The sequence below is a fragment of the Pygocentrus nattereri genome, chromosome 17 (genome assembly GCF_015220715.1).
Source record: "Pygocentrus nattereri isolate fPygNat1 chromosome 17, fPygNat1.pri, whole genome shotgun sequence".
Lineage (NCBI taxonomy): Eukaryota > Metazoa > Chordata > Actinopteri > Characiformes > Serrasalmidae > Pygocentrus > Pygocentrus nattereri.
Genome location: NC_051227.1, coordinates 21,931,386 through 21,957,412, shown reverse-complemented (window position 1 = coordinate 21,957,412; position 26,027 = coordinate 21,931,386). Strand labels below are relative to the sequence as shown.

Sequence of the window (26,027 nt, the reverse complement as noted above, 5' to 3'; positions counted from 1 at the left end):
AATATCTGAGAATAAAATATAGCCTATTTATTCAGTTCAAACAGTCAGAATGCACAGTTTAATGAAAGAGAAACATGGCTCAAGTTTAAAAAGGAAAATTACAAGATCCTTGGCGTAGCACAATGAGTAGACGCACATTGAAACTGCATTAATATGTAAAACGTCCATCAAAAACAGCAGCCAAGACAGAATTATTCAAGTTTTGAAGATGGGAATTCATGTGCAAACTACTGAGATCCCCACAAGCAGCAACATGACCATCAGTGGTTCACCTCAGGTGAACGGTTCAACATCTAACGACAATAAACAACAGCAGTTTATAGCTTAAGCGTAAACCACAAAACACCACAACCACACAAAAATATCAACTCCTGAGGAGAATGCATTCACTATATAAATGCTAGTTATGTGCTCGCATTGTTTGGTTCAGTACAACAATGTGCAATGTTCTCAGTTTCAGACAGGCATTGCTCAAGACAGCTAATAGTGACAAATTTGCCATGAAAATCAGTGCCATAGTAATATTACATTTCGTAAACTGCCATAAAACTCAGTAAAACAAAATCACAGATTTACAGTACAGTGCAAAAGTCAGAGACCACCTCTTACTGATATAAAAAGTATAGTTTACCAAACTTTTTAGGAGATACTGTATTTTTCTGAAGATTAGATGTTACATAAAGAAAAGGAATTAAAACAAGTAACAGGATTTTCTTAAACGGAGGTTCCAACAATGACGAAAAGACACAGATAAAGCATGACTCCTAACAACTGTAAGACCTGGTAGAACACCAAAACTGTCCCAGTCAGATAAACATGACTTAAAGCTCCAATTTTGCTTCAGATTGGTCTCAAATCCAGTGTTTGTCCATCCTTCCACTGTTTGAAAACAACACCATGAGAAAGGATGTGTAGCTGTCAACAGGCTCTTATTGAGGAAATCTGCAATTCAAGCTGCTGGTGTTCCCAAAGGCTGACCACCCCAGAGTCCAGACCTCAACATCACTGAATATGTTTAGGATGACTTGGATGGTGAGAAGCAGAAAATGAAACCAACTTCTAAGTCTGAACTTCGGAGGTGTTCCCAGGTTTCTCTGAAAAACTGAAAGCAAGCATCCAGAAAGGAATGGAATATAAAATAAAGACAAAGAGTGGACACACTAGACACTGAAAAAAACTGATATTAACTTGTTGAGGCTTCTGTGTAGTTTTCTGATACAGAATATGAACACCTGGTCATTTTCAACTAGAAATTAGATAAAAGAAGGGTGGTCTTTGTATTTTGCACCGTACTATATACAGATATTCAAATTAAGACCAAGAGAAATGCATTGTTTTACTCAGACCTGAAAAATATCACATCACTATTATTTTATAGCCTGTCTTTACCCGCTGGCACGAGAAAAAACCCGTTAGAAGTTCAGCAATACTGTTCCAGTCCACATTAGGAACACATCATTGTGCTATAGTGGTTTAGAATCGACACTGACCACTACTCATAGACAGCCACTTCAAACACTAAAAACCCAGCCAAACACATTTAAAAAAAACAAAAAAAAAACACTTAAAATGTCATAATGAACAAAAAAAGTTAATAAATATCAATAAATAAATTCAAACTCTCCACACTTGGACCTTCTCAGCCACAACGCACCAGTTGGCGTGATCCAGGCAGGTGTGCAGAACATGAAGCTCCTCTACGTGCTCCTCAATCAGCTGTGTCAGTTCTCCTTCCCTGAACACGTGATAATAGCGCAGACATGATTCTTTCAGCTTCTCTGTGCTCCTCCCCTCATTCTGCTGAAGATGCACAGGGCTCTCCTGCCTCTCCTGTGCATTTTGTCCAAGCTCTCCACTGTCCACCTCCTCAAGACCTACGCTGTCTGTTTGCTCCCTCTGACATGACACCAAGTCCGGTAAGGGAACAGATGAACAGTCCTGGACAAGTGCAACGGCGACTGTTTCATTTCCGTTCCTGGTGTTGTTGCTGTTCACTTTCTGAGCCTGGTCTTGTGGGTCGGAGACAAAGACATCCTCTTCTAGACTGGTCCTGGATGTTGAGGAGCAGAAGAAGCTGGACACCTGCCTAATGAGCCCTCTGCCGCGGGAAAGCGGTGTACCGTCACCAGCCTCCATTTCACCTGAGAGTGGGCAAAAATACATTGACACCTTTCAAAAAAAGTCTACACACACACACACACACACACACACACACACACACACACATCCACAAAGCCGCTTATCCTTCTGGGTCACGGGGAGCTGGAGCCTATCCCAACATTCATTGGGTGGAAGGCAGAATACACCCGGGACAGGTCACCAGTCGATCGCAGGGCACAAAAAGTCTACAATAATTTACAATATTTTTACTTTTGGCTAAAAGTAAATAATTTTTAAAAATAAGAATAGCATAATGATTTGCCATGAAATCAGCTTCTTGTTACTATAATAGCAATAATAATTAAGTGACCCTTATTAGTCCCACAATGGGGAAATTTCAACTCCGCATTTAACCCATCCGTGAAGTGAAACACCACATACACACTAGTGAGCACACACACACTAGGGGGCAGTGAGCACACTTGCCCGGAGCGGTGGGCAGCCCAATCCGCAGCGCCCGGGGAGCAGTTGGGGGTTAGGTGTCTTGCTCAAGGACACCTCAGTCACGTGCTGTCGGCTCTGGGGATCGAACCGGCGACCTTCCGGTCAGGAGGCTGGATCCCTAACCTCCAGCCCACGACTGCCCCCAATAATAATAATAATAATAATAATAGCAGCAACTTAAATTGAACTTTTCAAAGATGTAACAGCTGACAGTTGTTACGACCTCAAATGCCCATCTAAAATGAAAAATTAAGGCTGTACATAAAAAAAGCCAACGCCATCCAACTGCCAGACCAACACACCACTAACTACAAATAACTGATGAATTATCAGAATTTATTTGTTTTAACTTGTACAACCACTGGAACAGCCCTCTCCTTCTGCAGTGCCACACCACCCCATAAGTAATTGGTGTGCCCCCTACTGTACCCAATCAGAGCTCTCCAGACATTAACCCTAGGGGAAAAGTGATTACAAGAAAGAGAGAGCACAAAACAAACACCACCCCCCCCCCACCGAATCGTAACACTGTGCTTTACAATGAAATAGTAGGTTTAAAAAAAAGCACAAAATAAAAAGTAATAAAGTGAAATGAAGATAATGTGAAAATATACATAAATAAGATAAAGGTATGAATGAGAATTTGAAAGACAACACAAGCTAAATTAAAAAGATATGTCCTATTTTGTTTGGATATCTCACTTTACATTATCTAGAGATTAATACTAGATTAATAGATCTGGTAAAACTCAATGATATTAAGAGTGAGGTTTAGGTTTTGGGTTGAAGTTAACGTCCAAAACCATGGACTGGCCATCCCAGAGTCCATCACTGAACTCATCATCAACATCACTGAATGTATTTGGGATTACCTGGATCAAGAAAAGGAAAAATTGCAACCAAATTCTATGAATGAACTCTGGAGATGTAGACCAGTGTTAGGTTTAGTAGGGGGTTAGGCCAAGGATTAGGTTTAGTAAAAATTAAAAAGAATGAAATAGATAGGCTTGTAATAATAGGCTTGTAATAATTGGTCTTTTTTTAAGAAACATGTCCTTGTTCAGTGGTATAGAAGTGCTGATGATACCCATGAAATACTCCAAGAAGCAGACTTTTACAGTCTATCAGAAGCACAATAACAGTAACATATGGTCATATTCCCCACCTCTAGTTTCTCCAATGGGGCTACAGAAAGCACTGAGCTCCCTGGAGGAGGAGCGGGAAACGCTCAGGCTGCTGAAGTCCAGCACGGAGTCCAGCGACCTGGAGAAAAACCAGAGCTTCTGTTTTCTCTGCTGACCAGGGCTGCCCGGATCTTCCTCATCTACCATTGAGGATGTGCTTTTCACGTTCCTGTGCTTGTCACTGAAGTCTTGTCTGTTGCTAACACTTTGGGTTCCGTTGTCCTGGCGCCTTCGTCTGCCAGGCTCTCTTGGGGACAGGGGAGGGTTCGGGTTCCAGGGGACAAAGATATCCTGCTTCTCAAACTTGCGCCTCTTCTGCTCCATGGCCCACACGTAGATCATGATGCGGCCTCCGACTCGCAGTGTCCGTGCCATCTCCTTCAGCGCTCTGATCCGACGCTCTTTAGTCGACATATGGTGGATGACTAGGAACGGAAAGGACATGCATAATAAAAATTTATAGAGGTAAATACATCGGTTTCATCTGGTAGTCTGGGGAGACATAACATTTACACAAATGTCCCCTTTTACTGCAAAATGCATGTCATTAACCAAGATATGTTTGGTGTCCATTGCCTTTTGTTTTGTACAACAGCTACAAGGCTAATGTAACCAACAAGTACATTGCACAGTTATGAACACCAGAAGCAACCATCTTGAAGCTTGAATTTTGTTTGTGCTTGCGTATTTGTATGGATAACAGTATGTCATTTAATGTCAACAACTACAAAAGTGTGTCTACTTTAGATGGATAGATAGCATACAAAACTGCATTTTCATTTTACGTTACTTTTCACTGTATCTACTACCCAAGAAGTTATGAAGTGTCTGCATTTAAACTTCAAATTGGAATAGTCTAGTCCTATTGAGGCCATTCAGAATGCAATTCCTATCCGATTGAACGAGGTGGGTAATCTTGTAAATAATCAGCTTAATAGAAGAATAATAACCAAGTAAATGCCTGATTACATTTCCAATCGGAAAGTGCAAGTACATTCAGTGCATGGGCGGCACGTCATAGTGCAAAGTTTATAACTGGTCTGCAGAGGAGAAGAAGTTTATGCTCTGATCTTTCAAAGACGGCCGTGGGACAGGAGTCCAGCTTATGTGTCTCATAACATGATGTCTTCCTCTAGGCCTCCTTTAAAAAGGATGTGTATACATTTTCCTGAGTCTGACATCATTTTAAAGCAATTAAAAACACAAATGTGCCAACTGAAAACTTCTCACTCACAGGATGTTTGCGGTCATGGTTACATTTACTCTAAGTGGTACTCGACGCATGCACATCATTTTGGATTGGATTACTTTTCATCAGATTGTGGATAAGAGTGAGCATATAAAACACCTCAGTCTTAATCTGTAATTGGAATGTATTCAATCGGGTTGGTAAAAATCTTTGCCTTTAAACACAGACACTGATGCGCTGGATGTAAAACAGTGCAAAATGTCATGTTTCACAAACAGTGACTGACTCAGCACACTGTCTTTCATTGATGGGCTACTTGGGCCATATTAAGTCAAGTTAAGCATATAGCTAAAAGGTTCAGTAACACTGAGACAGGCTTTGTGTTAAACCCCCATCCACATTTATCCAAATGTTTTTGAAAACTTAAGAATGTCTGAATATCTGCTGCAAGCTCCTAAATTCTGATGAATCTAGAGAGCTATGAAATGCAAATATTAACTACTGTTAGCTTGATGCACACATAACATTGAAATCTCTATTACAATGCTAGTGCTATCAATTTCTATCAATGTCTTAATGGTGACAAGGTTTCTGCCTTAAACATTGCCCGTTTTGTTAGCACATGCCCATAATTTAGCACCTGTATGTGGCTCTCAGTGTGAACAAGATTAAAATATGGGCTCAATGTACTGTGCTCTGCTGCAGTCATTACTGAGCTCTCAGACACAGCACTCCTCCTGCTCTCCCTCCTTCAGCTAAGACAGCCAATGAAAGCGCTAGCCATTAGTATACAAATTCATCTCCCATAAACAAGAGCTTTCCCAGGGGGCAGTCGTGGGCTGGAGGTTAGGGAACTGACCCTGTGACCGGAAGGTTGCCGGTTCGATCCCCAGTGCCGACAGTCCATAACTGAGGTGTCCTTGAGCAATACACCCAAACCTCAACTGCTCCCCGGGTGCCATGGATAGGGCTGCCCGCTGCTCCAGGCAAGTGTGCTCACTGCCCCCTAGTGTGTGTGTATTCACTAGTGTGTTTGTGGTGTTTCACTTCACGGATGGGTTAAATGTGGAGGTGGAATTTCCCCGTTTGTGGGTTTTAAAAAGGATCACTTAAATTGAGGAGGAAAGGAGAGAGTAAAACACATGAAACAAAGATTTGGTATTTGTTTTACAGCAAGTACAGAAAATTATATTTAACTGAAAAAAGAGCAAACTATGTCTCTTTTAAACAGCTCACCGTGGTTTGTGTTTTAGACATGCATTATGAAGGATGCTAACTGGTGGGATCCTTTACTTGTTAGCTACATTAGCCTCATAGTTCAAATGCAAAATTTAAAGGAGAAAACTGAGGGGAAAATTTGGAGTAAAAGATGAAACTGTCCCTTTAAGAAAAGTCATATTTGTCAATGTCATAGCAAAATAAGGTCGTAAAACTTTACTGTAATATTATAAGTTATGGAGGCATTAAGGTGTTATATTACTAGTGTGCAGAGTCTATTATAGTGCAATGTTTTAAGTGTTGAGAAGCCCAGCTGTGGCTTAGAAGCAACCAAACACTTTGTCAGCTAACATACAGCTGTAAAAAAAACAGCCCTTCAAGGTTAGAAGCAACACATGACTCACACATCCAACATGCTTTGTAACATAGTCAATTCCTGGTTTGGCAGAATCTTGGCTTGCAGTTCCACTGAAATTGTGAAGACTGAGCCAGCAGAGGCTTGCGGTTGGCTGGAACCTCACTGCTGAGATCACTCTGCCACCCACTGCTGAAATTAAGAGCTACAGCATTTAAGGTACAGGTTCTCCATGCCTGCCTAATAATGCGCAACAGTGGGTGATCTGCACACCCTCAAAATCAAGACTTGTATCATTATCGACCGACTACTTGTTAGATCTCTGGTGTCTTATAATCAAAGATGAGACATCCTGAAAAGCAATCTCTCTTAAAAGTACCTACATCCTACATTCTACATTGTCATCCCACACACACACACACAACTCACAAAAAGTTAGGAATATTTGGCTTTCGAGTGAAATTTGTGCAAAACGTAAGAAGTTCTTGCTACGGTGATATTATATCATGAAACTACGGCGTTTAAGTAGAAGTATGCAGTGGTGAATTCCTCATCTCAAACAATTTATTGAAACAAAAGCCAACAGCAGTGGTGGGTATACCCCAACAAAAAATGTCAATGTCTCAATAACTTGTCATGTGCCCTTGAGCATCAATCACAGCTTGACAACGACGTCTCATGCTGTTCACAAGTCGACTCATTGTCTGCTGAGGCATGGCATCCCACTCTTCTTAAAGGGTGGCCCTCGGGTGATTGAGGTTCTGGGGTACAGAGTTATAAGCTTCTACACAGTGACTCAGTTGATCCCATATGTTTTCTATGGGATTCAGGTCTGGAGAAAGTGGAGGCCACTCCATTTGAGGTACCCCAGTCTCCAGTGGCCGTTCCCTAATGATGCGACCTCGATGAGCTCGAGCATTGTCGTCCATGTAGATGAAATGAGGCCTGTGTTGTTCATGCAGAGGCACAATGACTGGACTAATGATGTTATTCAAGCAGTATGGGCTTGTCACTGTACCATTCACAAAGTGTAGGGCAGTTCTATATTGACTAGTCACACCTGCCCACACTCTAACACCACCACCTTGCTGTTAAGTTCCTTGTTAGAGAACAGCAAGTTGTGCAAAAAGTACTGAAACATTGAACAGCTGGACATGTGCATTCAAAAGTTCAGAGAAGGTCACATTAAATTCACCTGTAAAGGTTAGAGTGCATTTTAGGTTCATCCAGAAATTTTACCCCAAAGCCAAATATCCCTGACTTTTTGTGAGTGTGTATATATATGTGTGTATATATATATGTGTGTATATATATATATATATATATATATATATATATATATATATATATATATATATACACACACACACTATTTTTTTAAGCTTTGGTGTCTAAATCAAATTCTTATTTATAAAAAGCAAAGGACATTGTTTTCCATGATGTGGACACTTTAAAACAATCATCATTAAAAAGACAACAGAAGTGCACCATTTCTGTATTTACACTTCCACCTCCCCTCTTCATTGAATGCTGATATAATTATGACCCTGTTTATTGCTGAATAGCCACAATGACCATGTCCCAGAGGGGTGACCTCAGGTTGCCAGGTGACCCAGACACACACAGACTGACAGCACACACTGCCCGGCTCTCGCTGAGAACGGCTAATCTCCTGTAGCCTAGTAACACAGCTTGTTTTCCACAGCACATCTTGCTTTAATAAAACTATATTACCTGCATTGGTACAAATTAACCCAGAACAGCATATTTGTGTGAATTCATATACAAATAACTGATTTTACCACATGTTTTCTGGACATGGGCTATGTTTTTAACTGTGCTGTTAAGACTGATATATGTAAACAAGCTCTGCTCTGGTTGGCGGTCCTGTATTGTGCCTCAACTTCAGTGGGTAAAGGTGGAGGTAAACTGCGGAAGTCTGTATAGGTCTATGTTTTTGAAGGGTAGTTTCTATATGTGGAGTGTATGGACTAAGAAGAAAAAAATATTTTGGAACTTTAAAAATCTTCACATACTACATTTAACTTTATTGTCTATGATATAAGCATGACTCACCATATAATTTAAGACGAAGTTCTTCTTTTCCCATAATCTTCTATGAAAGTTTGACATTTAGCTGCACATTCTGAGGATTAATTATATCACTCTGTACCAGTAAGCGTGAAAAAATGATATTAACCATTAATGCTATTATCACTATTGTTATCCCATGGTATACAATTCTTATTATTGTTATTTTTCTTATTTTTGTCCACTAACTTGTCCTGCAGTAATCAAGATATCGGCACTGCTCCAACTTCAGAAAGTTGTGACCTATCGGGAATGGTGTGCTTGATACAGCTTTTTAATCTGACATATGGTTTTCATCCAGTTGTCGTTAAATGACCAATTTCCTTCCCTTAGGATTGAATACCGTGTAAAAGGTTGTGCATTTGGCTTATATTACGATTATAGAGGTCCAGTAGTAACACCCTATTAACCATGTAGGATATCATTAACCACCAGCAACCACCTAGCAGCTACCTTGGATACTGTAGCTAATGTCTAGAAACATTGTAGCAACCACTTGGGATACCATAGCAACCTCCTAGCCACACTCTAGCAACCACCTGGGATACCACAGAAATCACCTAGCAACATCTAAACAAGCTTAAGCTGTGCAGTCAGACTTTTCTAGTTTAACATTGACAAATACCCGTAGCTGACCACCACACACATTCAAAATGCAAACATTTCAGGCATAATAATTAAATATGGTGTTTTTATAAGTGTATTGTTAAATTGAAGAGGCTTAGAAGTCAACATTGTTTAATATTTTCAAAACTCCTCTGTGGCTTAATCACATGTTGCTTTTACAACATTATCCAGTGGTAAAGACTACTATAACTATCTAGGCTAACCAGATGGTTGTTTTCTAGCTAATTCCGTTTTAGTGCCTTTCAGTTACATAAAGCAGCATGTTGTCTTGTCATTGAAAATCCAGCTAAGTTTTGGCTTCCATAACATTATTACTGAAAATGTTCACTGAAAATTTGTTCATTTTTGGGGAATTTAACAAACATTTTTGACCAGATTCTGCATGCATAATCAACCCATGTTCTTGAGCACCAAAATACCAACGTGTAAGTATTTGCAAGAAACAAAGGTAGCACTGAAGGACAGTGAGCTGACCTGCAATTGAGAGCACGGCGTCGAAGCAGCTGTCCCTGTAGGGCAGCCGCAGGCCGTCACACAGCTGGACCTCATGACCCTGACTCCAGGCCGAGTCCACCAGTGGCCGGCACACGTCACAGCCCAGCTTGAAGATGCTGCCATTGATGTGCATGTATTTGCCATTGCCACATCCTGTGGTGTCAGAAAACATGATTATTTACTGTCTGCACATACAGTAGATCTAACCTCGAAATACTACAGGACACAATGACAGACAGAAGTTATCAGGATAACAGCCTCATGAAATGATCTTTTCTTCCTCTCTTCTTTTTCTCTCCCCTTTTCTCTCATTTTATTCATTTCCCTCATTCTTTATTTCTCCCTCTGCCTCTTTTTTCTGCTTTGCTATCTTGCTCCCTTTTCTTGAGCTTCTCCAACACCTTTTCCCACTCACTCTTTCCTCTCTTCAGTCTTTTTTCTCTTTACTCCTCTTTCTATGTTCTCTTTCCTTCCATCTTTTCTCTCTTGCTCTTTTTTACAATTACATTTTACAAATATATTTTTTCTCTTTCTTCACTACCCTCTCTTCTTTTCTCTCGCTTTCTCCCTCCCCAATTCTCCTTGTCTCTCTCCTTTGTTCTGTACGTTTTCCATTCTTCTTTCTCTCTTGTTCACCATTTTCTTTATCACCCTCTCTTCTTTCCTCTCTTGTTCTCTCGTTTTCCTCCTAATTTTCTTCTAACTCACTCTCTCCAATTCTTCTTTTCTCTCATTATCTCTCCTCTCTCCCTCCTTCATTTTCTCTGTCATATTACCATTTAATTTGCTATCTGCTTTTCCTTTTTCTAATTTTAGTCATTTATATTTGTGTAATCGTTTATCTGTGACTCTCCCGTTTTCTTCGTTGCAGTAAGTGCCTTTGTGCGACATCTCTACAGCTCTAATATAATAAAATAACAAGGCACAAAATTTAATTTTGCCAAAAGACTCCAGAAGATACACCCTAAATTACTTCGGTCTCATTTTTCTACACTGTGAGGCACGCCACATTTTGATTACTCTGTTGTAATTCAGTCGCTCTCATTATGTTTTATGAGCTGAAAAATTGGATTTCATTTCAGAAAAAAGCAACCTAAGGGAGGAACTCAGTCATTATGTGAGTGCAGAATATTTCTCAAGGTTAAGGAGACAACACAATGGAAATGTTAGCAGAAGTATTATTCTTCAGATACAGCTGTATGCAAATGATTGCCCCTCCCGCCCCCCGGCCAAATAAAAAATTTTTAACACAGTCTCTGCAGATTGTGCATTAACATTCTTGCAAATGTTAATGCACCGTTACTTTATTTTTTGATTAACTAAAAAGAAAAGATGACCGTTATCGAGGCATGTGCAAAAATCAACACCTCACTAATTCAGTATTTAGTATCACCCTCTTTTGCAGATATACCCCAGTATATTGTTTATATATCCAGCAAGAAGTCTTTTTACTTTGGTTTAGGAAATTTCACCCACTCTTCCTTGCATAATGCTTCTTGTACGGTCACATTCATAGGCCATGATCCATGCACAGCATATGAGACGTGAGGCGTTCCATTGTTACTTTATCTGACTACAGCACTTGTTTCCAAAATGTCTCTGGCTTGTCTAGTTTTGCATACTTGTTTTGTTTCCCTCTGATGACTCTTTCATGCAGAGATGTGTGTGCAAGCAACACTGCAGAGTAGACTAGTTTATGCATGTACTTTGCTGTCATATCGGGGTTTTGCTTTGCTAAACTAAAATTGCATTAACATCGGCTGATTTTTTTATTTGTTTTCTGCAGATGACTTTACTGCCTTTCAGTTTGGTGCCAAAATCTTTGCATAAAACTATAGGAGTTTGAAGAGGGCTCAGGTAGAACCGTTCATGGGGAAGAAAAAAAAAAACTATAAATGATGTCATGGAGGAAAAAAAGACCAATACTGCTTAAGTAAGTAACTTAGGAAGAGAAAAGACAGAGAATCACAGTTTGACCTACATATTAAAAGAAACTGTCCAAAAGACAATGTACCATTTTGAACAAACAAGGTTTTTTTGACAAAGACCCCAAGAAAATCACAGCAACATCAACTAGAGTATTCAATTTTATTGCAGGTAACATGGCATTTCACCCACATAAGTTATATTTATTATATTGCAGGTAAAGTGGCATTTCACCCACATAAACCATACTGCCAAAAGTATTCGCTCGTCTGCCTGCACATGCATATGAACTTGAATGACATCCCATTCTTAATCCATAGGGTATAATATGATTTCGGCCCACCCTGTAGCTATAACAGCTACAACTCTTCTGGGAAGGCTCAGTCTCCACTCTACTTCATCCCAAAGGTGTTCTATCGGGTTGAGGTCAGGACTCTGTGCAGGCCAGTCAAGTTCTTCCACACCAAACTCGCTCATTCATGTCTTTATGGACCTTGCTTTGTGCACTGGTGTGCATTCATGTTGGAACAGGAAGGGGTCATCCCCAAACTGTTCCCACAAAGCTGGGAGCATGAAATTGTCCAAAATCTCTTGGTCTGCTGAGGCAAGAAGAGTTCCTTTTCCAGGAACTAAGGGGCTGAGTCCAACTCCTGAAAAACAACTCCTCACCATAATCCCACCTCCACCAAACTTTACACTTGGCACAATGCAGTCACACAAGTAACGATCTCCTGGCAACTGCCAAACCCAGACTCGTCCATCAGATTGGCAGATGGAGAAGCGTGATTCGTCACTCCAGAGAACACGCCCCCATTGCTCTAGAGTCCAGTGGCAGCGCTTTACACCACTGCATTCAACACTTTGCATTACACTTGGAGATGCAAGGCTTGGATGCAGCTGCTCGGCCATGGACACACTGTTCTTGAGCTAATCTGAGGGCCACATGAAGTCTGGAGGTCTGTATCTGCAGAAACTTCTGACTGCAGAAAGTTCTCTGCGATCTCTGCACACTCAGCATCCACTGACCCTGTTTTTTACGTGGCCCATGTTGCTGTCATTCTCAATCGCTTCCACTTTGTTATAACACCACTGACAGTTGACTGTGGAATATTTAGTAGCGAGGAAATTTCACACCTGGACTTGTTGCACAGGTGGCATCCTGTCATAGTACCATTCTGGAATTCACTGAGCTACTGAGACCGACCCATTCTTCCACTAATGTTTGTAGAAGCAGTCTGCAAGCCTAGGGGCTTGGTTTTATAAACCTGCGGCCATGGAAGTGATTGGAAAACCTGAATTTAATTATTTGGATGGGTGAGTGAATAATTTTGGCAATATAGTGCAAGTTATAATTATTCTATTCTATTACAGATAACCAGAGCCATACACAAGAAACGACCTTAAATGGCTTGGAAAAAAGTCTGGTTCCATTGACTTAAATTAAAAGTAAAGTAGGTTTTTTCCTTCTCCTGTAAAGTTACCATTTTGGAGATATGAGGTTTTCTTCCGGCAACAGCAATATGTTTATATATGTACAAACAAATATAAATAGATGTGTTTATTATGTCCTGTCCTGTCTGTATGTGATGTTTTAACGTATGCTTTTTAATAGCAGATTTTTTCATATGCAAGCCAAACAGATTTCTTTGGCTCCTTCTGTCCCTTTTGGAAAGTCAGAGTTTACAGAGTCATTAAGTCATTAAGATTATCTAGGCCTTGGCATTACTGAAATAACCATTAATTAATGTGTTAATGTTAGAAAATTAATCTGATCTCAATTCTGAAACATTCCTTCCCCTACAATAATCAATAAACATTAGGATATGACTGATCTTAACTACCATACAAGTTTAAGAACTATTATCTATAATACTAAAACTAAACTCAAAACAATGACAACATACTCGGAAACCATGTTGACATTAACCCAACATGTCAACAAGGCACGTAAAACGATAGCTGTTTAATCCTCAAATAGTAGTGAATCTGATTTTAAAATACATCATGCTGTTGTAACTACAACCACATGTTGGCTTTCTATATAAATATTGCAAATCAATTCATTTATTGACTGCTAAGTACCAAAAGATGCAGTTCTGTCGCCCTGTGTTTATGGGTTTAAATTGCCCACAAAGAACTTCCTGGAACTATCTGAAGTGTACATGCATCACATGACCATCAAGCATTTTGAACTTCTGTTGATGCGACTCTCTCTCCACACGGCTCTGCAGGTAACGTGGCATTTCACCCACATAAGTTGTACTTATTCTATTCTATTGTTGGTAGAATGTTGGCAGAACGTGGCACCTTACCCACATCTGCCACGATACTGCCTGGTTCCTGCTCCAGCAGGAACTGCTTGACTCTGGGCCAGGCCTTGTAGCGGCTGTCATTAAAGAAGGGTGCAATCCTCTCATAGACGCTGTGAACATGGTCTCTCTCCAGCTGGCTGGCAGCCTCCTCCATGCTGCTTAGAAATCAGCCCAATACAGCATCCTCACCGCTGAGAGAGAGAGAGAGAGAGAGAGAGAGAGAGAGAGAGAGAGAGAGAGAGAGAGAGAGAGAGAGAGAGAGAGACAGAGAGAGAGAGAGACAGAGAGACAGAGAGAGAGAGAGAGAGAGAGAGAGAGAGAGAGAGAGAGAGACAGAGAGACAGAGAGAGAGAGAGAGAGAGAGAGAGAGAGAGAGAGAGACAGAGAGAGAGAGAGAGAGAGAGAGAGAGAGAGAGAGAGAGAGACAGAGAGACAGAGAGAGAGAGAGAGAGAGAGAGACAGAGAGAGAGAGAGAGAGAGAGAGAGAGAGAGAGAGAAAGAGAGACAGAGAGAGAGAGAGAGAGAGAGAGAGAGAGAGAGAGAAAGAGAGAGAGAGAGAGAGAGAGAGAGAGAGAGACAGAGAGAGACAGAGAGAGACAGAGAGAGACACAAACAGTTCCTCATCATCCAACTGCAACAGTGTGTCACTTTGACAAACAACATCTTTCCAGCAGGGGTCAGCCTGACTAATGCTGAAATGGCAGCCAAGAGCAGCAAGTCACGAGGCAATCGCCTAGCAGCAGAAAGCAGAAGGCTTGGGTCACGACCTGCTGTCCATCCCTTCTTTCCACAGATGCCTCATTTCTATGGGAGGTGAAAATTCAACACAGAGCAATAGTTGTACTCAACATTACAGTGGAAAACTATTTGCCCCTAATATTTTCTCAGATCAGACAGCGCCACCATAACTTTGTATTTGTTTAATAGTCTCAAGACAGCACAGATGCTTTTAATTATTCTCGCTGTCTGGTTTTCTCTGTACTCCTAATTGTTTTTATGAAACCAGCACTTAGGTCTTTTTGTACAAGGTTGGTATCCTATTTATTTTTTCTTCTATGATTTTAAATGCCAAAAGCTTAACAAAATCCTTAAATGGTAACCATAAAGATCAACTGGCAACATTTTAGTACTTCATAAATGAAATGTAATGCAATACTCAATGCCCCATTTGTTCAGTAACTGTTTCAAAACCAAACATATGCTCTACCTTACTGAGCTTCCACTATGGTCCTAAATCTTCTACATTTTTTGCAGAACGTCTCTGTAGTCGAGAGGAACAAAAAGCCTCTGGAACCATTTATAGACTAGCATCAACCTTTTATAGTTTTATAACAGACTTTTTCTTAGTTTGTCTATTATTCCAGGCACTGCAGAACACTGTGTGATGCCAAGTTTGCTCCCTTGAGGCAACAGCAAAAGTCAGATTTGCTAAGCTGGTCCAAATCTGTGTTCCAACAGCTGAATCTAATTAGCCGCAGCAGGTTTGAAAGCTTGAGATATTACAGATTTATATCGTAACAGATACACAGAACAGACTTAGTCATTGATTATATAAGACTGATGTCATTTCTGTCTGCAAAGTTAAGCAACATTTTACTACTGAACGTGGCCCTGGGGTGAGTTCATTTAAGGAGGTAATGGCCTTTTAACACAATGTTTATATGGTCACACTGCACAGTTGCTCACTGAATTATTATTTTAAGAAAGATGTTCCATTTTACAAAATTTGGCTCTTTTGGCTTGATGCTAAATAATATTATATATAGGTCTCTCATAATGTTGACAATTACTTGCCTCACAAATAACTACTAACCATTTTGACTGTCTCTTTGTCCATTATATAACTAAAAGTATCCTAAATCCTAAGTGTCCAAATTGGCTGATTAGTTATCTTACTTCCTATTAGGGCTGAATGGTTTTGGGAAAATATCTAATTGCACTTTTTCTCACCAGTATTGTGAACTTAAATTGCAATCATTTTCTAGAAATTAGAGCATTTTTCTAGCCTCAGGCTTCAATGCTGAATGTAGTATGTCAGACTCCTATTTAGTTGCAGTTGTATTGTCATGTATACAACACCTGTTTGTTGTTTGGTTGCTTCACACTGGTCTAAATCAATGGTTCCCAAACCAGTCCTCAGGGACCACCAGACAGTGCTGATTTGTGATTTTCTCTGTGTTGTAAGTTTGGTTGGAGTAAAAATCTGCCCTGTCCGGTGGCCCCTCAGGATTGGTCTGAGAACCACTGATCTAACTTGTCTACAAGGATTTTGACTGTTTTTTTTGTGTCCATTACGCAACTAATAAAATATCCTAAACTTTAACGTTAAACTTTCTCTCTTAAAGTGTGTGACAATGTAGTTAATAATATAGGATATAATTAAAATTGTAGCTTTTGTGGTCTGAAAATTGCCCTTTTTCAAACTGCAATTTTGATATAAAAATGACTCAACTTCTTATCTGTCCATACATACTACTTCCCAGCCGATGACAGTGCAAATATACAAACATTTAGGGCCCTACTCACCAATATCTTACTAAGTTTATTTTCTTAAATATGTCCTTGATGCATTCTTAAACTGCAGAACTGTTCACACCTCTGTGCTCTTGAGTGAGTGTAGATGGTGTTCTTACCCAAGAACAAATCACAAATAAGAAAGCACTGGTGAATGTAAGAATATTTAAAAAATGGTATAAGTGGGTTTTAGGAAGAATTTCTTCTTAAGAACGGTTGGGAAATGAGGCCCATTACATAAGGCTGTCCAGGGGTCTCTCTCATGAAATGGGATTTATGGCTTAGCCAGCTAACTTTCAGCTCAGCTTGGTCCAGTGTGGATTTTCTCTTACAATGGTGGATCACTTTTTACCGGATACATTGCCATGACAGCTTAAACTGCACACCTAACCTGATCCAGAGCAGGTTAGGGACAACGCAGCTCAACCACTTGTTTTTTTTTCTTGGCACACTTGTGGCATCAATCACACGAATAATGTTGCTTTTTAACAGTGGAAGAAAGTCATACTACATAGACATTAATAATATAAAGCAATTGTTACACCAAGAAGCACTAACAGCACTGCTTTTTACTGTTATAAATGCCTTGTCTTTGTAAAACGAGTTAACCAGGGTTTTATTTGTTAGGTTTTGTGATGCTAAAATTTAGTCAGGAACCCTGTCGCTGTTGAACTTGCTTTGCGGGCAGGCCCTGGTGTGAGAAATTAGAACACGTGTGGCTTTAAGGGACTTTTACTTATATGCCTGTGCCTCATCTCAACTAATGAAACTGCACCCAATTCACAAGTTAATTGATGCAATGTAAACATATATTGTGAAGGCTCACAACTGTTGAAAATAACTGAGGTCAGTTCAAATTAATTGCATTAATGCAATGATCTAATAACTGTGACAGGCCTGTGTATAGATATTTTTCACATATGCTTGCACATTCGTTCCTAAAGTACCCCTAAAACTGCACATTTTGCAGTTTTTTCCTGTTTTAATACATCTTTTCCAACTAATTAGCTAATTCATATGCCCTTAATAAGTTGCAGTGGATGCGTTAGAGTAGGGAAAGCCCTATAATGTTCAGCAGTGCTGCTCCAGCATGCTGACCTTGAACATTTTGTTCAGTACTTACCATTGACACCTCTAATATATACCATAAGCACTGAGAGACATCAGGAAACCTGTGCTATGACCATAAGTGGCCTGTAACTGCTTTAAGTTATACAACTAAGAGTAAGACTAAATAATAAGGGGTAAACACAGCGCTGTACATTCTACAACACCCTCCTCCCCTGTCCTCTACAGTAACATGGAGTCTCTTCACAGCATCTCTCTCTCTCTCTCTCTCTCTCTCTAAGCAACATTGCTCACACCTTCACTGTCCTTGCAGAGTGAATCTCTCTCATCACATCTTGTTCTCTCTCAATGCTGCAGTCCACAAAACACGCAGGATCTGCACGCCTCCTCCTCCAGCGCACATCAATTTACCTTTCCAGCTAGGACGACATCATGCTCCACACACAGTGCTGAGTGCCTTCTCTAATGAACAGCCCCCATATACCAAACCCTCTTCAGAAAAGCCTCCTCTCGTCTTCCTCCTCCCCCTCTTCCTTGTCTTGACCGAGGCAGAAACGCTCAAGAGATTTTCCAGCAGCGGCCCCCTTGACTGTGTGGCTCTCCCAAAGCGGAGTGCAGGCTGTCCAGCTCGATTGAAATGCAGAGAGTGTTTTTCAGCCTCTGAGGCTACCCTGGCTGCTGCTGATCCATTTTTAAAAGCCCGACTGCACTGCCATTCCCACTGCTCAAAGTGAATATGCAAGTTGTTTTTCTTTAAAATAACATAAGCAAAAGGCTGTGCGGCTTCTTCTCGAGGTCAGCATTAAGAAAACCTTCCCGCCTGAATGGACCATTTGCTTCAATAATAGAAAAAATGAATCAGCTTATGCTGAAGAGACATGCTGTGCTGAGCTGTAGAGCAAGTCACTGATCAGTAGTTTTGAACATTTTGAATTTAAGGCTGATCTTCACCCCTGCAGCTCTTAAAAGACATTTGGTGATCAAATTAATGTGGGCCTCGATAAGACAACTAGTAGGGAACAGAAATATAGAGACTTAAAGTGCTGCAATTAGGGATACAATAATATACATTTTCATGTGTTTATGTTTCGAATCTACCAGTGGGAAACTATCAGGGTCTTCTATGAACAAACAGGGCTAAGATCATGAAACGCCCAGTGAAAAACTGCACTGTGGTACACTGGTAACCACAGCCAATGAGCTTTCCCATTGGTTAGGACTTCAGGAGCTGAACTGAAGGCCTTAGATGTAAGATTACCAATACAGTTAGGAACTGACAGTGGAATCGGCCAGTCCCATTTTGATTTTTAATCAATGGAACCAAATTTGTAAGAGGTCTGGAAGTCCAACCTGAGCTGTAGTCTAACAGGTTTCAATTAGTTGTTAGAAATAGAAAACATTAGCTGCAGCTCTATGCCAGGGCTCTTTACTGAAAGATTAACTGTAGAACTGCTACATGCAAGGTAAATATATGCTGATGTCGTTGACAAGCTTCAAATATAAGTGTTTTATCTAGAATTTGCACTAAAGTGTTATTAAAGTGTTTTTTCTCAGATTTGATGTTTGTGGCCCAAACTGAAGGCCTAGTTCTAATAGGCATCATTCGCCACTGGACTCTACAGTTCTCTAATTATTTACTATACAAAACTGATTTGCAAAAGATTGCAAATAGAACTTTTCAACTTTTTCCAAGATCTGCCCTGCTATTAAACCATTGCCCTGCTAACAACAATAAGCCCCTGAACAAGCAAAAGACAGACATTCATGACAGATTTCACAACACTGGCATCTTTGAGTTTGACCTTTAGTGATATTTTCAGCTAAGAGAGGGATGTTGTTATATGATGATGCCCCAGTTATCTGGAATTTACAAGTGATTATAAATCAGGAATAAGAAGCTGTGCTTCATCCACACCCTTGCTGATCTGAAGAAACTCCACAGACATCTACACCAATCAGACAGATCTTCGAGTATGTTTACTTAACAATACTATGTATATTGCTATTGTCCAGAATAGGTCCAGTTGTTGCATTTGATATTCATACAACAGCAAAAAAATGAGGATTCATACTGATACCAAAAAGTCAACAAATGTTGCCAGATGTCTTAGAACCAGATCAACAATATTTAGCGCTAACAGAAAAGGCTCCTGAATATCATCACAGGAACTGTATATAAAAAAATGCCTTTTATAACCTACCAGTGGTCAACAGCTTACAGTGCAGATACCTTGCAGTGAAAATGTCATAATTGGCTGATAATGACAAAACAAATCTATAATATTTATATCTATGCGAAATCAGACACTGCTAGTGGAGAACCATTTGTGAGACCAATCTTTAGCATTTAGGGCTGTACAGTTAACATTTGTGAATAGTTTGAGACACCAATGTTGCACAGGGATGCACTGAATGTTTTATTGTAAGCTTTAAACATAATAACCAGTCCCAGTTTCTTTGGGGGTATTCGCATGACCACAAAACTGGTCAAAAGTAATGCAGGTCAATCTGTAACCATATCAAGGGTTCACACCAAGGAGTTTTAAAGCCCCAGGGAACTTAAACCTTGTCTTCTTTCTAAGTAGGTTAGTCTTGCTTTCGTAAGCACACAATAAACATGTACAAAGTATGTCCTTTCCAGGGTCCACTAAATGGCCAATTCTCCTCTTCCAATGTAATTTGGGCTAGCACTTTCATAAGCAGTACCTTCACCAATCACAATGTTCAGTCTCACTGTGTTCAAGTCAGAAAAACTTTGAGTGAAAGCTAACAACCAAGCAAAAGCTAACCTAGCAAGTTTAACTGAGCTATCAAACTGTATCTGTCTGCCTGCTGTCGGGTTGTTTGTTCATTCATCTGCCCGTCTGTTCATTCTTATGTTCACTGATCTGTCAGCAGTAAACGAGAACCTTCTTCTAAGATGTTGCCACATAAAAGCTGGATACAGCGTTTGTGAGTCATGAACGCAGGGGGATCGACATCACCACCTGCAGAGTGCCCGTTTTACTTATTTCTCACTACTTGCACTGCAAGGTTTAGTTCTACTTAAGTGGCATAGTGGATGGTGAGTGACTGACATCCCTCACACGTGCTCATCAGAATATTAGGACCAGACAGTTCTCAGACTAAAATCCAAATCACATTTTATGGTGTACAGTTCTTGAAAAAAACTTTAACGTGCATTTGGAGTGCAGTTACTGAGTGTTGTGCCAATAGCAATACTAGGGATGTTGCAGGCATCGAATTCAAAATGAGTGAATATTTGCAAAAACCAATAAAGTTTATCCGTTTGAACATTAAATATCTTGTATTTGTGGTCTGTTCAATTGAATATAGGTTGAAAAGGATTTGCAAATCATCGTATTCTGTTTTATTTATGTTTTACACAACGATCCAACTTCATTGGAAGTGGGGTTCTATGTACATTATCTAAAAAGAGCTGCCATACATTTTTATCTAAGCCAGATATGAGATGTCTAATCCTTTCTAGCTTCATGCACTGGAGAGAGTCTTTAATCCAAATGGTGCAAGATGGTGGGTGGGAGTTATTCCAATTAATTAGGATTAGCCGCTTTGCAAGCAGTGTCAAAACGGCCACCAAGACCAACGGCCATCGGAAAAATGTGAGACGGTAATGAGTGGCCTGCAGGCAGTACTCCTGATCCACTATGGGAGAAGGGGAGACATTAGTGGAAATAATAACGGAGAGGATTTCAAAAGTGGATTTCCAAAATGAGACAAGGAATTACAGTTCCAGAACATGTAGGAGATCAGCAGGGCTATGATGAAACCTAGCACCCTCAGGATCGACAGTAGGGTAAATACTGGCGAGCATACTTTTAGTCCAGAGCACCCTGTGAACAACTTTACACTGCAGGGCTCCTGCAAATGAACTGTGGACAACCTTCATTACAATCGCTTCCCAAGTCTCTGTCTATATATCCAAACCAAGATTCTTTGACCATGTGATGCAGAGACGGTTGGTACTTGATGGCTGAAGAATCAACATGGTTTAGTAAAGGTTATAAATAGCACCTTTTATATGAGGGTCTATTTTTAGGATGGTATCTGAGGAGGAGGGAGGTAGAATAGCAGGGAATTTAATGAAATGTTTACGACCAGAAATACATCTTGTAAATATCTAAAAAAAAGGCCAAGGTAGACCAAGTACAGAGGTTGAATGAAGTAAATATTCAGTCGAGATAGGAGTCTTCTGCAGAGAACATTCCATATACTGGCCGTACAATTGTAATTTTATTATTTTCTATCCCAGTATCTTACCAATGCCGGCATAGGTAGGTTTCCGTCTTTTATCATGGTATGCGATTGCATTTGTTGATTCAAAGAACAGAATGTTGAGTAAAATTGGGCTGAAAGCTCAGGTACATTTTTGTCTCATGTCACTTCACAGAATAATTTTGTGGGTCACCTCTACATGTGGGTCCTGGTGTGAAAAAAGTTAAGGAAACCCTGCTTTAGGGGACCGAAGGTGTTTTTCTTCACTATTACTCTAAAGAATGCCTTTTGGCATCTTTATTTTTAAGAGTGCGCTCACAATATGATATTCTGTACATGCTGTGCAGCCTTCGACCTTCAAGCTGCGGCCTTATAGAAGACGGGTCTTGAGCACTAAGTAGGCTGGTTTAGAGGCAAACACTGTCCGTCACTGCAGCTTAAGAGAACAGACTGCATGCTTAAAGATCACAGATGCATCCAGAGCTGGCGTCTATTCCAACAGTTCCAAACATTAGACGTGTCAGGGGAACGCCAAATCTTATGAACGGCAGAATCTCTCCGTCTGACTGGGATCTGAGTGTGAAATGTCAGAATGAAGGTGTGTGCTATTGCAGTGACATGACAAATCCAGTCTATTCCGAGATTCCATGGATCGTGTGGGTGTCTGTGGCAGCGCAAACTCCAGCAGCCCCTCATTACAGGGGCTATTTTGAGAACACACATCCGCTGAGAGGAGCAGAGGATGGAGAGTGTTACATAAACAGCATGTCACCCCCTCACAGCAGTGTCTAGGCTCAGTAGCATCTGAATTTCCCCTGTTGATGAAACGGCTCTTCACAACAAGCCGCTGGGAGCATACGGAGCAAGACGAGAGGCTATAATTAGACCCCCACACAGCCATTCTCTAAGAGAAATGCATCTGGCCCAGACATTAATGGGAGCACCCAATGAATTATACAACGCTTCATTGTTTTTCCACCACCTGAATGGGATTATTTTCTCTTCGCAGCGCATAAAAGCAGAACCAAGCAGAGAAATCGAGCTTAACTCAGTGAGGGTGATGTAACCTGGTATATAAAATCCTGTCACCAGAACATTTCTTCACATTCTCTCTTTAAGCTATATATGGTAAATGACCGGGCCATCAAAATACATTTCAACATTGGAATATTTCTTGAATAATGTAGAAAATGTCCTTTTTCTAGACACTCCTAGACCACTTAGCTACAAACATCCCAAATGACGACTACCTAACGGAGGACAGAACATCACTGCTGCCCATAAACCAACAAAACATTTTACTTTGTCTTTAATTAGAACTAGATGTTTTTTTTTTAGATATCAGGATTTTAGTAAACATTTTCGCGATAAAATACGCATCACAATATTTCATTGTTCTGAGGTTGAAGGAGTTGAAACTGTTGAAAAACTCTGTACTGCAATAATCTTTCTACAATGTTTGCCAATTATGCTCTTTTTGTAATGAAACGTGAGGTTGGGTGACAGGAGTGTTCTTTAAGTGCAGACGATAACCACGATATGCTCAAAAAAGCATATCGTGAAAAAATTGATTATAATGATAAAACATCATATTGCCCAGCCCTACGAATAACGCAAAAATACATTATGTAACTGAATCATCTGCTTCAGATGGCAGACCTTTCTGACAAGCCAAGGCTCTAAATGTGGACGCTTTGTAGCGGAATGAGCTAATAATCACAATGTTTATACAGTAGTGAAATAAGCTGCAAGGCTAAACAGCTAACCCACTACTGCAGTGAGGTAGCAACTTAGCCTTGCAGCTCGCTTCACTACTGAGGCCAGTTCCACACTTTTTCTTACATGACATTTGGTCCCTTCATGCTTCCGATGCAGTCATGTGTATTTGAGAATCACTGGTTTATATGTCAGTTGTTCACTTATGCTGGTGGATGTAGGAGACATACCACTGACTTGGAAACCTTTATCTTCCATCTCGTTTTCTTTGCAAATTACATTATGATTCAAATAATAAGAATAAACAGTTTATTTAAAATTCAAATATTTGACAAAGAAACAAGGGAAAACTTTACTTTCTAACCCCATCTTACAACCCCATCTTACAGCATCTTACATAGAGGACTTCTGCTGCGAGAGGCAGACTGTACAGAATTGGACAAACAGCATAAATCCCCAGAACCTGCATTGTATCAACAGCCAAACTGGTGGAGGTGGTGTATTGGTGTGGGGAATGTTTTGGTTGGCACACATTGGGCCCCCTAACACCAAATCATTGTTTCAGTGCCACAGCATCTCTCAGAATCACTGCTGACCATGCGCATCCCTTTATGGTCACCTTTTACCCTTCTTCTAACGGCTACTTCCGGCCTGATAGTGCACCTGGTCACAGTTCATGTCAAACTGGTTCTATTAGCATGGTAATGAGTTCAGTGGACCAGTTCACAGCCACCAGATCCGAATCCAACAGCATGAATGTGCAGCTGACAGATCTGCAGCAATAATGTGATGCAGTCACATCAATATGGACCAGAATCGCATTACATGTCCAAAGGTCTACAAACACCTGCTCGTCCAACATTTCTTCTAAAATCAAGGGTGTTAATAGGGAGTTTGTCCCTTTTTGCTGCCGTAACACCCTCTACTCTTCCGGGAAGGCTTTACTGGAACATTGCTGTGAGGAATTGATTGCATTCAGCCATATGAACATTATCATCTGGATCACTAATGTCACTACAACACATCCTGAAGGCATGGATGGATCAGTCAACACAGTTCCACTGCTTCACCGCCCAAGGCTTTACACCCGTTTCATTTGTATCTGTCTCTCTGCTTACTTTGTTAGTCCCCTTTTACCCTGTTCTTCAATGGTCAGGACCCCAACAGGACCACCATAGAGCAGGTACTATCTGGGTGGTGGATCATTCTCAGCACTGCAGTAACACTGACGTGGTGGCGGTGTGTTAGTGTGTGTTGTGCTGGTACGAGTGGATCAGACACAGCAGTGCTGCTGGAGTTTTTAAACACCATGTCCACTCACTGTCCACTCTATTAGACACTGCTACCTCGTCAGTCCACCTTGTAGATGTAAAGTCCGAGACAGTCGCTCACCTGTTGCTGCACAGTTCATGTTGGTCATCTTTTAGTCCTTCATCAGTGATCACAGGATGCTGTTAGTTGGATATTTCTGGTTAGTGGACTGTTGTCAGTCCAGTACTGAAACAGAGATATTTAAAACATCTAGAAGCATCAGTGTCACTACAGTGCTGGGAAAGATCCACCACTCAATCTGCTTGGTGGTGGTCCTGTAGGGGTCCTGACCATTGAAGAACAGGTTAAAAGGGGACTATGGACTACAGTTTGTAATTGTAGAACTACAAAGTGCACCTATGTGGTAAGAAGAGCTGATAAAATATGATATGAGACAGTTAATGTTATGGCTGATAGGTGGATAATCCAGTTCTGCATGGCTGGTGTCCAACACAGTCTGGGAGCTCCCCACTCAAACACACTCACTACACCTGGCAATTAACAGGTGAGCTGAATCAGGTGTGTCTGAACAGTGGAAGCACAGACTGTCGTGGACACCACCAGCCTGCCAGTACTGGAACTGTGCACTCCTGCTGTAGTGTGTTCACGTTGCCTAAACACATGCACGCACGCGCGGGCGCGCGCACACACACACACACACACACACACACACACACAGGACCAGTGACGTGAACCCACAACTTTGCAGGTCCTTGTAGTGACCAAACTCTGAACCCCGCACACACGCAAAGTGTAAAACTTTCACCGCACGATTCTTTCGGGACTCACGTTTGTTCTGACGTCACCACCCCTTCACAGAGACGTGCAGACACACAAACACGGGCTTGTACGTACCTCGTGCCCGGAGGAGAGCTCGCGCGGACATCACACAGACCGAGTCCGGTGAGGTGACCGAACCACACACCGACCCTCAGCCAGCGACGGCAACACACTCACTGAGGGCAGCGCGCGCGCGCACACACACACACACATACACACACACACACACATACGGCTCGTTACGTCCGCCCTTGTGATTGGTCCGCGAAGTCACGTGACTCGAGCACAACAGACAAAACACACATATACACACATACACACGCACACGCGCGCGCGCGCGCGAGCGCTTTCATAACGCATGGAGCTGAACTTGGCTGCCTGTTCGGATTTTCCGTTCCAGC

The 26,027-nt window shown here is 40.9% G+C and overlaps 1 protein-coding gene across 2 annotated transcripts; it reads right to left on the bottom strand.

The window, feature by feature from the left end:
* Nucleotides 1-6: 6 nt before the first annotated feature.
* trmt9b (tRNA methyltransferase 9B) lies at nucleotides 7-25,825 on the bottom strand. 2 transcript variants are annotated; one of them, XM_037546583.1, is made up of 5 exons: nucleotides 25,702-25,825; nucleotides 14,002-14,192; nucleotides 9,743-9,916; nucleotides 3,770-4,213; nucleotides 7-2,141 (listed from the first exon to the last, which is right to left on the bottom strand). In XM_037546583.1, exons 2-5 carry the CDS (start codon nucleotides 14,153-14,155, stop codon nucleotides 1,615-1,617), a joined length of 1,299 nt encoding a protein of 432 aa, XP_037402480.1. In that variant the 5' UTR covers nucleotides 14,156-14,192; nucleotides 25,702-25,825; the 3' UTR covers nucleotides 7-1,614. The 2 variants fall into 2 exon arrangements, with proteins under 2 accessions (XP_037402480.1, XP_037402481.1); XM_037546584.1 differs by lacking the exon at nucleotides 25,702-25,825 and adding an exon at nucleotides 17,995-18,238.
* Between the last annotated feature and the right edge of the window lie 202 nt (nucleotides 25,826-26,027).

Bases quoted from the DNA above. Each gene is read 5' to 3' on its own strand.
- trmt9b (XM_037546583.1), bottom strand. From the start codon at position 14,155: ATGGAGGAGGCTGCCAGCCAGCTGGAGAGAGACCATGTTCACAGCGTC. The intron at 9,917-14,001 runs GTAAGGTGCCAC...CTGACACCACAG, and splicing joins CAGTATCGTGGCAGATGTGG to GATGTGGCAATGGCAAATAC. The intron at 2,142-3,769 runs GTGGGGAATATG...GCCCACTCTCAG, and splicing joins CCCCATTGGAGAAACTAGAG to GTGAAATGGAGGCTGGTGAC.